The following is a 15,914-nucleotide window of genomic DNA, read 5'->3' as shown; positions in this document are numbered from 1 at the left end:
CAATCCGTGATGCATAATGAATGACTCCTCATCAGTTGTTCTGTGCCTCGCTAACATCCCTCTCTCCTTTCAGATTCGTGCCAGGCCAAGGCGTGGTATTATACCCCCAGATCGGGGATAAGTTGGACATTGTGTGCCCACGCGTGGACGGCGGGGTGGGTGAGGGTGTGGAGTACTACAAGGTGTACATGGTGCCCAGGGAGCAGCTGGAGAGCTGCACCATCACCAAGGCTGACACGCCGCTCCTCAACTGCGTCAAGCCCGACCAGGATGTCAAGTTCACCCTGAAGTTTCAGGAGTTCAGCCCCAACCTGTGGGGACTGGAGTTCTTCAGGGGGAAGGACTACTACATCATCTGTAAGTACCCGTCAGGAGGGCAGACTTAGAAAAGTAAAGAGGTCTTTAAAGATGTACGTTGAATTTCGGAGTCTAGTTTGATGTTTGTGGATCAGTGCGAACAGATGAGGCTGGAATTGAACTGGAGGTGTTATAAGACAGAGAGTGAGAGACACCCTGAATACAGATCTATGGGAGAAATGGCAAAGATGGTGGCTGATTGGTCCCAAAGAGCCAATCATGGAGAGGTAGAGGTTCATGAAGTTCATGAAGTTGAGCTGCTGTTTGTTTATCTGACCAATAATACAGCTCACTGGACTAAGACCATTCAACAAGGCTGAGCTCCAGTTTTGGTGAAATCATCCAGTTCCTAGTGTTTCATTTGGATGTTACTTTGCACTAATTAACATAATTAGCATCTGGTCCAAATGCGGTCACTTCACCAACATGGTGGCAGCCAAAATGCTAATGTTCAAGCTTGAGTCCAGTTGGGGATGATGCTATCCATCTTTATACGCAGTCACCAAACTTTTTAGGTCTTGGTGACCATAGAAATGAAAGGTGTGGCTTTATTGCCATTCATTTTAATGGGGGTGTTGCCAAAATGGCTGCCGAGTGGCTAGAAATGCTCCTAGGAGGACTCGGGCTGGTGTAAGGTGAGTTCCTGCTGATTTTAGCATTAAATAAACACGTTGGATCCATTTAAAGTTGGACACAAAATCTGAATTAAAGCGTTCTGCTGTGTGTTATTTTGTTCAGCATCGGTTGCTGTGCGTAGATGTGATATTTACTTTAGCAGATGTAGTAAAACGTGTCGCCCCGTGCCTGTCAGACTACGAGAATCACCTTCGATTTTCCTGGGGGGTTGTAGCCGTGTGGGTGCAGGTGTGGCTGCTGAGTGCCGGTGATGTGCAGCACTAACACCTTCCTGGAAGGAAGCTGGGATGGGGTTTAGCGACGGCCCCCTGGTTTGAAACACAGGAGGTGGACTGAACCATCTGTGTGGCACTGACGGAGGATGGAGGGTGGTGGGGGGGGACCATCTGCGAGTCTCTGCCACCGCCATCTGTGAGCTGTCACAGGAGGGGAAGGCCATATTTCTGAGTGAAGGAAGGGGAAGAAAGCAGGGAGAAGAGGGGATGAAAGAAGAGCAGGAAATGCTGCTTTTTATCCATGAGGGTGAATGTTTGCAAAACAAACACGCAGGTAACATGTTCGCAGGTACAACGCGCTCCTCTCCACTTCAAGCAAACATGTAGCTGCTCTAACAGGTCATAGCTGCAGGCTGTTTGCATGGTGGGGCATGTCTGACAGGTACTTCTGCTGTGCTGCAGGTGAGGCTTGTATTCAGATAAATATAGCAGGTCAGATGCTTTTCTTTAGCTTCTGTATGCTCACTTTGATGGAAATATGGAAATCTCTCTGAACAGGGTGTTAGAGGAGGTTCACGTGGACTACAAAGGCTTCTGACTCCTCCTCGGCTCCCTGCACCTCAAACGCTGATGTTAATTATTGATGAGCTGGTGTTTACTCAGCCCGAGCCCCGGTTTTGTCCGCTGTGCGTCCTTCTCACTCTGTAAATCATTCAGTTTCACGCTAAAAATCTCTGCGTCCTGCCGAGTCGACAAGTTGGAAGAGAAAGGGGCGGTGGGAAAGTTCAATTCTTAAAAAAGATGGTCGGAAAATCCAATTTTGCAGTTCTTGCAGATTCATCCTCGCTCCTCCCTTCACAGCTCCCCTCAAAATGCTAATACGTAGCCTGAAGAGGGGAGCGAGGGAGAATTTTGCTTTTAATTGCCTCTGCTTTCTCCTCGGTTAGCTCGGGTCTCATTTTTACAGCTTTAACAGCTGCACGGTGGCGCTTTGCACAAGTAAACATCAAAAAAAGAACAGAAAAAAAGGCACGTGGAGCTGCTTTTACCTCGCAGCGTTTAACCACGCCAACACCTGAGACAGCACAAAGTGTTTGGCCCACATTTGGCCCTAAATCACGGCGCTGACTCAGGCAGAGAGCCACACCTGAGCCACAGATCCACCTTACGTGAGCCAGATGTCAGGTGTGTTGCGCCATTTGTGTCTGGTATGTGGGATGGATCTTGAATTAGACCATTTAGGTCCACATTTAGCCTGTATGGTTCCACATGTGGCACTTAGTGGGTCATATTTGGCCCACATGTCTGCCTTCACACATTAGCCACCATATGGACTGGACATTTAACCCTAATGAACACCATACCAGATAGAAATTAATATTTGGCCCAGATCCAAAGATCCATGTCACAGGGATCAAATGTCAGGTGTGGTCTGTAGCCGGGTCACATCTGGCAAACACAACATTTACTGTAATCCATGTCAAGCCCAATTTGTCCTGAAAGTAGCCCAGATTTGGCCCAGTGGGTCTGCTATCTGGGATGGATCTTGATTTAACCCATTTAGGGCCACATTTAGCCCGTATAGGTCCACATGTGCGGTGAATCTGGAATAATACTTTCTTCCAAACATCTTTTTTCCCATTTTTAGGTACATTTTTGTTCATTTTGTCCACCTCTGGCCTAAGTGGGGTCATCATTCCCTCGGAAAAAGTCCACTTTAGGCTCACACTGGTCCTCATTTATCCCTAATGGACTACATTCCCAGATAGTGCTGAACACTGGGGCGTATATGCAGTTGTCTTTGGGCCTAGCTGAGCCCAGATTATGACCAAATGTGTCTGCTACCTGGGACATTTAAATTTAAGTCTGGCTTTGTGTGTGTCTGTGTGAAAGCATGTTCACCTTATTATCTGTTACAGTGTGTTTGTGTTTGTTAGACACACACACACTTCCATCAGAGTGTGACACGGCATCAGGAAAGTTCACGCCGAGGACTTCATTAGTCTTTTGGAAGGGAGCGCTTGATACGTAATTAATTAAGTGCCGTTTAATCCTCCATTTCTTCTCACAATTGCCGAGGCCCCTCCACCAATGCCACAGATTGGAGTCTCAACCAATTGGATTAGCGCTGCCTTGCATTGAGTATTGTGCCAAGGCTCGACCAAGATTAGATGGGCACATTCGACCTCCCCAACACCACCGCCACCACTTGCTGCTCTTTACGTTCGGGGGTTTCCGGTCAGATGCGTCTAAAGATGCAGCTGCGTGTCCTGTATCGGCCTGCGTGCCTCTTCAAAGCGGCCGCACACAATGCTGCTGCAGTTGGGAGCAGATGAGTTTGATGTGATTGTTTGCGGCAGCGTGGCCCGCAGCCGAGAACCTGGTGAGCGAGATGATTACACGAGCCGAAGAGAAAGAGACAGAGAGAGAGAGGGAAATGAATGAGGAGGGAAAGGGGGCAGAAAGGGAGCTAACGAGGGAGAAAAGGGAGGATAGCAGCAGGCAGAGGAAGGGAAAGATGAGCTAAAGAAGGCAGGAGGAGCAGAAACTTGGATCGTCACCCTCCTCCTCCTCCTCCTCCGCTTCGTGAGAAAGACTCAACTCATTAAATCAGACGGGAATCTTAAATGTCTGATTGAAACGATCTGATTTCATATATCAGAAAGTGATTTTTTTTTTTTTTGCATGTTAAACTGCATTTCGTGAGCGAGCGTTGGTATTCATTCTGACCCGCCTCTGCCCCCGACCTCTTTCTGAGGGTCACTGCCAACCCTTCCTGTCATGATCCATTAAGACACACCACTGTGAAGGGCGCCAGCCAGCCCGTGACCTGCACGATGGCTGGTAATCACATCTTCTGTCCGTCCATCCATCCTTCCATCCATCCATCCTTCCTTTCTTCTTTTCCTCTCCGTCTGCCGCTATGTCTCTGTTCCACTATTTATGAGCGGCTCAGCATTGTCTTTCGGCGGTGCATTGTGTATTAATTATACCCAGGGAATCTGGCAGCGTGAGCGGGACAGTTTTACAAAGCTGAAATACAAATAATTCATCTTTTTTACTGAGAGTTACATAAAACCAGATCTGGGGTGAAGGCAGGACTCAGAAATGTCAGAAAAGAGGCAAATCCAGAATTAGAGGAACATTTTTGTTTTGAGTGATCTTAAAGACCTCATAGCGTCACATTATCCCGTCTGCTTGTTAAGTCATGACATATCGACGGTTTCCAGGTCCGAGCGCCTCTCGGCTCTGTTCTTTGTGCAGCACGTCTTTAAGCTCGGTTTTTAGAAACTCAGGGTGTCGCTTCAGAAGAGAATCCCTCTCAGTGTGGACATTAAGCTCAGGATCAGCACTTTCCACAGCGAGTAATCCAACCACGCAGCAGCACATGAATGACTAACCTGTGCTGTGGATGGATCATCTCAGACGTCCTCTCGGCTGAAGTTTGGTCCGTTTTCGGTGTCTGCTTCCTGCCACACGATGGCGTTTGTCTCTGTCCACCAGGGACTCTCAACATGAACTTTCACAGACAACTATGCAGCCCTCATCCTCCATCTTCCCTGTGCTAATGTGCTTCTATCAGCCTGATCACAGCTCTCAGTCCGCATAGTTCTCTTCTGTCTTTTGCGTCCTGTAGTTTTTGTAGTTTTTTCTTCATGGTCTCTTTAAATTATTACATGCTTATCTGAGAGTCAGCTGATGAATCTGCAGCCCTCAAGTTTTTTTTTGTTGTTCTTGCTGTTTAGGAGAAACCAAATTAAACCCAGCTGAGAGCTGCACTCAGTCTTTATCTGGATTGCAGCTCAGCTCACAATTGACTGTCTCGTTAAACACGGGGTGATTTTCCACACTCTTGATTTGATAAACAGGAGAAAATGAAGTTAAGGATGTGAGGATTTGTGTGTGGCTGATTTAACTGAGTGAGGACTCTTCTCGACTCCCATTTGTCGTGAAGGTTTGTGTCTTTACGAGCTGTCACAGTCTGGCCTTTCTTTATTTGCTCTTCTGCAAACTCCTGAAGGAAAATTCAACCTTTTCCACTGCTTTTCTCCTCTCTCTGTGCTTCCCGAAGGTCACACGCTTCCTTCCTCTTTCCAGTGGTAGCTGGTGACTAAATCCATTTTCTGAGGGGTCTGTCCCACCCACCCTACCTCCCCTTCCTTGTTTCCATCAAACAAACCCCCAGCAGCACGGATTAGCTGGTTAACTCTAGCCAGATAGTGGGCAAAAGCGGCCAATGGCCGGGCTGGCCGAGGAGGGCCCGGTCATTCAGCCAGCCTGAGCCGATTCAACAATCACATTCTGTTTAAATCCAAGTCAGGCTCGCCTGGACTGCAGCCTTGGCACACGGAGAGTGTGTTTTCACATTTAAAGGGGAAGAAGAAGAATTAAAAAGTTTAAAATGACTCCAGATTAAAGGGTGTTTTTATTTGCTGCAGTCACGTTTGAGAGGGATTAGATTACAGAGGTGTTTTAAAGGAAAGGTGTTGTGGTTGCTGCTGGGTTAGAGGGTCATAAAAGGGGGAGGAGAAGAAGAAGAGGAGGAGGAGATGAAGGAAGGTAACAGCTCACGGTGGTTAAAGGCATCATCTGAGATGCTAAAACTCGAGTGTGTCGGACTAAGACGTTTATAAAATCAGCACACACACTCTCACAAGGAGCCTTTAAGGAGCTTTGTCTGTAATGTGCTTTTTGGACTCTCCTGGAAAGCCATAGGTCAGCTACAGAGAGGAAGAGGAGGAGGAGGAAGAGGAGGAGGAGGGAGTCCTTGTTAACATGCTCTTTGTGTCCGCTCTCATCACCGTCTTATTGAAGCCAGGGGATTTGGACCAGAATGATTGGTGGCTGGGTGAGGGAGGAAAAGGAAGGGAACGGGAGGGAGGAAGAGGAGGAGGGATGAAGAGGCAGAGTTAAAAATTTCAGACCCGTTTCGATCAGGATCTTATGATGTTTTTCAGGGAGTAAGCGGCGCTGAATTTGGGCCACCGCGCGCTGGCGGGAAGCCAAGCTGCTGAGCCCCGGCAGCTCGTTAGCTCTGTTACTGACCTGATAGACCACAAGCTCCACTACCCCCCCCCCCCCCCCCCCCCCCCCCCCCCCCCCCCGCCTCCTCTCTGTGTTTTCCTGTTCTGTAATGATTCAGCTGCACCTCCACCAGCAGCCTCCAGAGGCAGCAGAGAGGCGGAGCAGTGGGCCACATCTGTGCATGTTGGATGTCTTGCTCCACCCCTCCCCATCCTTTCTGCTTCCTCCTGTTTAAAAGCTTTTTAGAGCCTTTGAAGTGCCTTTCATTTGAGAGCAATCAAGATAGTTAACACCTCCTCTCAGTTATAATATTTGGGCCTAAAAAATCTCAGAACACAAGGTGCTCACTCTGAAGGGTTTACCTTGACCTCCAGTCCTACTGTGAGGAAGCCCGGAGCCATTTTTGACTGTCTTAGGTAGGTACTTATAGTTACGCTGAAAAACGAATCCATACTCTCATTAACTATTGAAATGCCTGCGCATGATCCTTCTGGAGGTTATGTTCATGATAAAAAGGGAGCTCTTGCTCCAAACCCTCTCCAGGTGTTTTTCCTGGTTTAAAATGGGCCCTTTGTCAGTGACTGATCCACACACAGCTTCCTGTTAGCTTGCGTAACAGAAGTCTGCATTTTCCTCTTACTTCTGGCTATTTCAAAAACAGAATTTCAAGATGGAGTAAATTAAAACCCGCTCCACAGTCCTGCTGATATTCCTTCAGAGGAAGGTCCGAACCTCTTTGGTCAGCGCCAACATACGAAAAACTGAGCTTTGCACCCGAAAATTACTGTTAACAAAACAAGGATCATGGCATTTTTATTCAGCTTTTGTTTCATTAGTTCTGTTTTTTTTTTTAAATTATAGCATTACTAGGTTAAAATCATTATTTTTTTCTTTGTTTATGGTAGGTATTTAATGGCAACTTTTAACAAAATTCAATTAATTTGTTGACATGTTCTTGATTGAAAAAAAAAAAAAGGTTACATTTTTAAATCCCATGACTTTGTTTCATTCATTCTGTTTTGTTTTTCAGTGAAAACATTCAATTATAATTTTAAATAAAATGTTTACATTTATTTAATTTTAAATAAAATTTTAAGCTTCTCCCTAATTTATTGATTGAAGCTCCTATTGCCCCAGAGTGTTCAGCATGGCCGCTGTCATCACAGTCCTCTAACTGCCTCCTTCTCAGCACAGTTAAGATATTACAGTCACATTTACTTGAGCTAATAGAGTTTGGGGAAGGTGATGAATGGGCAAATTGTGATTTTATTAACGGGGTTGTGAGTCACATCCTCCTGCTGAGCTGCTGCCGTTGTCTTTGGCTGTTTTTGTGAGACGGGCTTAAGGCGCTCATGGGTACACATTTTTCCTGGCACTGATGGCTAATTCAGACCTTTCACTATTTTCCTTTCTGCAGCAACGTCCAACGGCACCATGGAGGGCATCGACAACCAGGAGGGTGGTGTGTGCAAGACCAAGTCTATGAAGATAATCATGAAAGTGGGACAAAGTGAGTATTGTATAGTTGGAAGCTCGTGTATGAAATGATGGCTGAAAATATCCTAATAAGGTAGCAGGGATGCTGTACGGCCGCAGCATCCATCATCTCCGTGACACCTGGGGCTGTGATGGGGCAGGAAATGTAATCTAGCAGAAATTAATTCAACCAAACACAGACACACATAATCCCGTATGCTTCCATGCACCGGTAGCATCTGCTCCTATACACTCTGGTCGAAGGCTTTCCAGTTTTCTGATCTGTGAGCCTCCACATGCGAGGCCTCGGACACATTCGACCGATAATTATTCACCACCAGTCTGTCACCAGAGAGGTAATTTCCGGGGGTCGACCCTCTGTATTGAAGGTCAGGGGGAATTAATCGAAGGAAAGAAGAACAGACAGAGAAAATGGTTTTCTTTTAAATGTTGACCCGAGCTGTTCACAAATCAGTGGATTTATTAAAAGCAATGTTCGACAGAGAGCGGATCCGGCGCCGAGCTCAGCCCAGCGATTATAACAGCAGATGCTCGACGAATCACTCCACCATTTACCGTGTGTTTGGCGTTTAAACCACAAAACACGTACGCTGACAGACATTTTATCAGCATTTAAAACCATATGGGTTCATTGTGGAAGCAAAAACTCAACCATTAGCAGCTCTTTATGGTTGATTACAGTCGTATCTGAGTCATGAAGGACAAACGGCTTGCCTTTATGTGGAATCAGTGGAAAAGATTTGGCTGCACCTACTGTGAGAAAGAAAAAACTAATTAACTAAATGTAGTTTAAAGGACAAGTTCATCTCTCTTATTGAGCCAAATTTACATATTTTTCCCCTGGCTTGTAATCCATTTGGATTATTTTGGTACGGTTTTGTCAGATGACGTCAGTTAAGGAAATGTGCACCTTTTCTTCAGCATGAAATAATTAAATTGTGCTTAACTTGCAGTGCACGAAATATATTTAAAAATGTCAGCAGCGATGTCTCTTTGCAGAAATCATGACCTGGTCACTCAGAAATCCACAAACCTTGTTGTGAGCAGTTTCACATCCAAACTACCAAACTACACCCACTAGCCAAAAGCAGCATGTTAGCATCAGACTAACATTATACTCTAAGAAAGCAAATTTCGGGCTAAGGAGTTCATAGTTTACAACATCTGGCATTACAGAAAGATTTGTACAACTGAAAACCACCAGGTTAGATGCAGTTAATCTTAAAAAATCATTATTATCCCTAATGTTACTTTTACCGCTTTGTTCATACCAACGCAGCCTCACGGAGGTTCGTGGACTAGTCGCAGCTTTTAAAGCTGAACTGATAGAGCTTCTGGACGTGGAGTTTACATTTCTTTTATGTGTGATTCATATCCATTTACACGTTTACGTTTTCTACTTTCAAGGGACAAAATAAGTAAATAAATAAAAATACAATTTTAGATTCAGGCAATGAAAATGATTTGGGTAGGTTAGGATAATTAAAAACTACTTTGTTAGATTTAGAATAAGAAGGGTTTGGGTTCTGATTTTTTTTTTTGGTTGCCTTATGGCAGGTCGTGTCCATGTACATGAAGAAACTGCTTGCTGACAGTTTAAAATTTTGCCATGAGACCTGGTTTAGGACACCTTGATTAATCCCTGTGTTTTGAATCTGCATCTTTCAGATCCTTCTGACCCCGTTTCACCCAAAGACCCCACCAGAGTACCCCACCCACCCCCGCACCCATTTGACAAGGATCCCAACAACCCCAACGAAGTGCTGGAGAAAACAGGTGAAAATATCTCTTTAAATACAGACAGGGAGATAATCGGGGGGGGATTTATGTTTGCCCTGTTTCACCCCCAAACTGGTCGCAGTAGATGACTGCCCCTCCCCAAGCCTGGTTCCTGTTAAAAGGGAGTTTTTCCCTCCCACTATCACCAAGTTCTTGCTCATAGGGGCTTGTCTGATTGTTGGATCTTTACTTTATAATATAAAGCACCTTGAGGTGACTATTGTTGTGATTTGGTGCTGTATAAATAAAGTTGAATTGAAGTGAACTGAAACAACCTGGCATTTGGGGGCATAATTGTTTGGCCAGATCGGAGCAGAAGGGGTTAGGCGAGTGCGTCTGTGTGTGTCAAGGTCAGCCAGTGACTGAATGTTGCCCATAAACTGATCTCCAGCCCCTTCAAGGACTTCTAAGGTATCTCCAGGCTGGCCCTGCTCCAGCATTAATCCGGGACATTTTCACAGAAACGATCTGATCGCTGCCTGCCATCTTTTTAAAGACCCACTCTCACTTGTTTCTGGAGTAAATCACAGCTCTTATCTCTGTTGCAATTTAAAAAAAAAAAAATTCTTCCCAAGAAAAAAAATCAGGACCAGCAATCAGGCAATTTCCACAGTGAAGGGAAAAAAAAGAGAAACAGGAAGGAGCCAAGAACAAAAACAAGCTGACCTACATAAGCGGTCGTGGTTCACTGAGGGCGTGGCCTTGGTCACACTTTCTGCTCTCTGCAGTCGTCAGCATCTTGTTCTCGCCTCTTTTTCTTTTTTATATCTCTTCCATCCATCCTAGCGCAGCATATGGGCATCAGGGTGCCCAGGCTGAGGCAGCATAATCCTCTTGTAAAACAACCAAAGGGTCCTTGCTTTGGGCTGCCTGCCATCCTATATCCACCTCCCTCTCATTACCACGGCACTTTGAGGCCCTATGGGAAGCGTCCGCACTTTGGGGGGGGGGCACATGAGGCACAGGAATCCTGCCTACCCAGGACCACGCTCCCATCCCAGGAAGAGCCGAGCACGGTCACCTTAGAGTGTCGATCGCTGGGAGTCAGAGCAGCCTGGCTTTCATAATTGATGTGTCATGAAGATAACATCAGATATTTCTTTATGATTTTCTTCCCTCGAGGGCAGTTAGTTTAGAAAATTGTGTTTTTTTTTTTTTAAATATCTTTCTAAATGCAATTTGTTTAAGTGCTGTTTTGCCTGTCCCGTCGGGCTGCGTTGTGCCCTACTTCCAAGGTTGCAGTCTTCACTGGCTGAATTTGAATGGCCACCAATTGAATGTGACCTTTACACGAAAGTGTTCAGTGAACAGCGTTCATCCTCAGCTCCCCGTGGCAGAAAGATGGTGAAGAGAAGCACTTCATCAGCTTTGATTTTAGAGCTGTTCTGCTGTTCCTTATTTTCCCTCATATGTATACTGTTAAAATGCTGGCTATTCATGTAAAAGTAATCCCAGTGAGGCAAAAGCTCACAATTTACAGAGCCTTAAACACTTAGTTTCCCATTTTTTTTTCACTCTTGGATCTGTATGAAGTCACAGATGTAGATATCCCTAATAATAATAATCTGCTGTCATTTTAACCACTCTCGCCTCCCTCTGTTCCTGCAGGATCACCACACACAGAAGGCACCGATAACAGCAGGACTGACGGGAAGTCCTCAAGTGTCATGGGCTCCGAGGCGGCGATCTTCGTGGCCATCGCCTCTGGCAGCGTCATCTTAATCATCATCATCGTCGTGCTGGTCCTGCTGCTGCTCAAGTACCGGCGGCGGCACCGCAAGCACTCTCCGCAGCACGCAGCCACGCTGTCTCTAAGCACCCTGGCTACGCCCAAGCGGAGCGGAGGTGGCGGGAACAATAACGGTTCGGAGCCCAGCGACATCATCATCCCGCTCAGGACTGCTGACAGCGTCTTCTGCCCGCACTACGAGAAGGTCAGCGGTGACTACGGACACCCGGTCTACATAGTTCAGGAGATGCCGCCTCAGAGTCCAGCCAACATCTACTACAAAGTCTGAGGCGGGAACTGGAACAATTCACGAGGCAGAGCGGGTTTTTGGCTTCGGCAGGTGCCGCCGGCACACCCTGCTAATGAACACTCTTTCTCTCTATCACTCTGTCCACGACTCCTCCTCTCCTCTGATGTTTTTTCACTACTTTTCTTTTTTTCTGGGAGTTATGCGGACACCTTGTCGCTCTGATTTGGCTTGGATGGGAACGCGTGGCGGCCCTGTAATGAAGGCCACCGCTACTGCCGCCGCTACTGCTGCTGCTCTCCGGGAAGCAGAGAAGACGCTCTCTTCTTTACCCACTGTCGTTTTGTTTTGTGCACTGCGGCGGCCGGCATTCCCGTGGGAGTGTTTGTGGGATCGGGAAGTTTTTTTCTCTGGGAGACGGACAGACAGGTGTGAAGGTTTCCTGAGGGGGACGAGATTAGGATAAGGAATTAATTTCTCCTCACTTAAAGAGAGACTTCTGCTTGGAAAGAGAGCGGGAGAAGAAAAAAATGAGGAGGAGGAGAGTTAAAGGAGGATGCGGTCTGACCGTGAACTCACCAGATGGCGACCTCCCTGCCCCTTGACGCTCACTGGCCGGAGAGACTCTGTGGAGCTTTTCGCACCCATCAATCCTCTCTGGGACTTTTTCCTGAGTGACTCACGGAGATCACCCCAATCATCCTGCCACCCACCATCACACACACATCCACCCTCGTGCACAGACACACTGTCTCACCGCTCGATGTGAACTGTTTGGGTGTTAGTTTGGATTGCCTCATTCCCATATTTTGTCACTTCTCTTACTTGAAGGTTTTAAGAGAAAAATAGACCCCATGTACACCCTTTCCTTTTATGGTTTACTGCTCATATCTGTTTTTCATATCCTGGTGTAGTTCAGGTGGCTCGGAGTGGCAAGAGAATCCAAAAAAAACAAAAACGAAAACAAACCCAGGTGGCTTCTGGGAAGAGTGGAGGACTTTCATATTATAGCGCAGCACTTTTAACCCCCTATTTCTTATTTCTTTGGCCCCTCCACTCTTCACAGTCCACAGAGAGGGTCGCAGTGAGGGACGGAGATGGGAGAGCAGCTGTATCCTTTAGTTGCCTCTAATCTGGGCCTTGATGTGGAATGAGAAGTCCAATGAGGCCCGAGATCTAGTAGAGGTTAGCTGGCTGAAACAGCTCTAGGTACTGTAATGTTTACCCCAGTGATGAATAAAAGGTCCCCCTAAAAATAAAGGGCCCAAAATCAGTGTGACCGGTGCTCTCCTATTCTTTAAAAAAAATTAATAAATAAAAAAAGCACAGGGACATCTACTTACATCGTCACTGTTTCTCCATTAGCATTTCCATATTGTGAGTTTTTGATTTACTTCTCTTATTTTTTATTAAATAGATGTACATTAAAAAAAACAAACATTAAAAGATGAAAAATTAAAAAAAAAAAATTAAAAAGCAGAATTTATTTATGATAGACACATACAGAGCACAGGTGTTGTCAGGCGGTAAGGAGAAGAAGTAATGTTAATATATTAATGGTATAAGTGCACATTATGCAATCTAGGTTTTTGATTATCTAATATCTCGGAATCCTGCTGAGTCCTGGAAAAGAATACCGGAGTCAGCCACAGAGTCCTGTATTGTTTCCCTCAAGTCAGCTGCTAAGTCCTGTATTCTTTCCGTGAGTCGGCTGTTGAGTCCGTTATTTCTTTACCCGCTCAATGAAAGACTGAGTTGGTTGCCGAGTACGGTCTTCTTTCCTGTGAGAAATTACAGGAGCCGTTTTTCCCCCATTGGCTGTCGAATCTCATATTCCCCCCCAACTTGGTGAAAAAAAATACAGGAGCTGGTTGCCATGTACTGTAATGTTTCTCATGAGTCCCGTATTTTTTTTTCCTGTGAATTGGCCACCAAGTCACGTATTTTTTCCCACTTGGTGAAAGACTTTGGACTTCCGGAGTCAACCACAGACTACCGTATTCTTTCCTCTCAGTCAGCTTCAAAGTCACATATTTTTTTCCAGCGATTTTCCAATTGTTTTTTGTTTTTTGTGAATTAGCCACCAAATCCCAGGTTTTTCCCACTCGGTGAAGGAATACAGGAGTTGGTTGCCAGTTTCCTCTGAGTTATCTGCTTAGTCCCATAATTTTTCTCATGAATTGGCCACCAAGTCTCATATTTTTTTTTCTCCATCAGCTAGTCCTCTATCTTTTTCCGTGAATTGGCCAAGAAGTGCCGTATTTTTTCCCGCTTGGTGAAAGAATACAGGAGTGAGATGTTGCTCTGTATCCTTTCCCCAATCCTGGGAAGAGTTGGCTGCAGAGTTACATATTCGTCCTACCAAGTCCGGTACTTTTTCCCCTTTTGAATCGGCTACGAAATCCATACCCCCCCCCACTTGGTTGAAAGAATACAGGATTCAGATGGCAAGTCCTGTATTTTCCAGCTCAGATTATGGGACTCGGCCGTTACCTTGCGTATTCCTTTCCGCTCGGTAAAGGAACAAAAGAGTAAACCGTTTCTAATCTGAGTCTCGTGATGTTTCTGGCTCGGTCCTGGGAAGGTGGACCAGGGGAGGAGAGTTAATCTGACCCTAAATAGCTCACATTGGTGTTACACAAGGGCAGAGTAGCTGTGTCTCCCATGCTCACTCAGTGTAGCATCTCCCAAAGGATAACTCCCATAAACACCCAGTGCGCCCGACTCCTCATACACACCCCTCATGTTCTCCCTGTGATTGTGTGAATGTGCATGTGTGTGTGTGCATTTCAGTGACTTCACGTTCATTAATATCTTTGGCGTTAGGGCCTGTCCCCGAGCATATATCATCCTCATTCGTTCATGATCAAATTTCACCGAAAAGCCAAGCCTTGTATGATCTGAGGTTTGTGCCTCTGAGAGGCTACAAAATCTGCAAATATGCAATTCTTATTTATTTTTTTAAAATCGATTCTGAGAAAAAAAAAACACCTATGGAAAGTGTTCTTAACCACTGAAAGATGTAACAACAAACCAACACCACAAAACACAAGCCTGCTGTTAGCTTTGAGTTCCTGCATTGTTTCTAGTATTATTTGAACCTCTTCTGTTCTGACCGTGTGCCGTAGTACAAAGGTAAACTGTGAAAAATGAAACAATTAAAAAGCATATGTAACACACCCGAACAGGTATTTAAGAAAAGAGAAATGGCTGTTTAGTTGCTGTCTGTCTGCGGCAGAATATGACAATCTTATTAGTTTCTTTGAATCTGGAGTCCTTCTCTTAGCTCTGCTAACGCTCTCCCAGCGTCGACAGGTGCGCTCCGACCTGTTTGGAAATATCGTAGCGATGCTGTGAGCTTCTTAGCACGCGAGCTAAGAGAAGCACCTCAGGCTACTGTAAAATGCCTTGCTCGTATGGTCAGCCCTTGGTCACTTGACTCAGTAATTTTGCACCGTACTTCTGTAGGTAAGAAACTGTAAATACATTAATGTTTGTATTGTATATGGATCCTGGGTTGTTACAATAGCCTTATTCACCTTTTTAGGAAAGTAAATGGAAGAGAAAAGTACAGAAAAATTGAATTCACTTCAGTAAAACAGAGCATACTACTTTTTTGGTAAATAGCTTATGTAAATATTGACCAGAACCCAATAAAATCATTTTTATAAACTCTTAAAGTAAGATGTTTTGTATAAAATTTGAATTTTTTGCTATGTATTTTAGCTAGCGCTCGATGGAAAGCCCGTGTCCTCCCCACTCCCTCCCCTTTTGCACTGTTTCCATTGTAATTTGGTTTAAAGAAAAAAGAAAAAAAAAGAGAAAAGTTGCCAAACTGACTGCTGCATATTTGTGCCATAAGTGTGTACCATAAATATTTATTGAATTAGTTTCTTTTCGTTTCTTTCTCTCATTTCTTTGTTCTGTTGATAATTTGAGTTGAGTCCAGTTCGTCAGTAACACAGTATTATATTTACATCGTTTTCTCGTCTCCCCGGTTTTCTTTAGTCACGTCATGGTTCTCCCCTTTCCTCGCAGTATGAGATGGCCAGGCTGTGAAAAACGGTTTTAACATTCAAAACTTTAAAACAAGTTCAAAGTGAGGATAAATGACACACATTCCACCAGTCTGTTACAAACTGAAAATGTTTTTCAATAAAATGTTTTTCCTATGGATGCGCTGCTGCCTGCTTTGTGTTTCTTACTGCATGAATAAATAATGTCTGTTTTTGACTGTTTCACGCAGCGACTTTATTACACTTTCACTGACTTCTTTTAGATGTTGATCACTGTGGAGTTGCTCTAGAGGACAAACTTCATCACTCTGTGTTCGTTCTGTCATTTACATTTTTATTTATACCGTATATCTTGGGGAAATATTGGTGGGAAATGACTGCCGATAAATGCTTAAAACATGCTGGATTCCTGC

The 15,914-nt window shown here is 45.0% G+C and overlaps 1 protein-coding gene across 1 annotated transcript in view; it reads left to right on the top strand.

The window, feature by feature from the left end:
* The window catches only part of efnb2a (ephrin-B2a), a 29,242-nt gene extending 13,585 nt beyond the window's left edge, over window positions 1-15,657 (top strand). The window contains exons 3-6 of the mRNA XM_030757812.1: window positions 74-357; window positions 7,651-7,743; window positions 9,399-9,506; window positions 11,118-15,657. Coding sequence (XP_030613672.1) covers window positions 74-357; window positions 7,651-7,743; window positions 9,399-9,506; window positions 11,118-11,527 — 895 coding nt within the window. The 3' untranslated portion in view covers window positions 11,528-15,657. The remainder of the gene's footprint in view (window positions 1-73; window positions 358-7,650; window positions 7,744-9,398; window positions 9,507-11,117) is intronic.
* Window positions 15,658-15,914: the final 257 nt, after the last annotated feature.

The sequence above is a fragment of the Archocentrus centrarchus genome, chromosome 21, assembly GCF_007364275.1.
Source record: "Archocentrus centrarchus isolate MPI-CPG fArcCen1 chromosome 21, fArcCen1, whole genome shotgun sequence".
Taxonomy (NCBI): Eukaryota; Metazoa; Chordata; class Actinopteri; order Cichliformes; family Cichlidae; genus Archocentrus; species Archocentrus centrarchus.
Note: the sequence above shows the minus strand (reverse complement) of the source record. Positions and strands in the feature narration are given on the sequence as shown.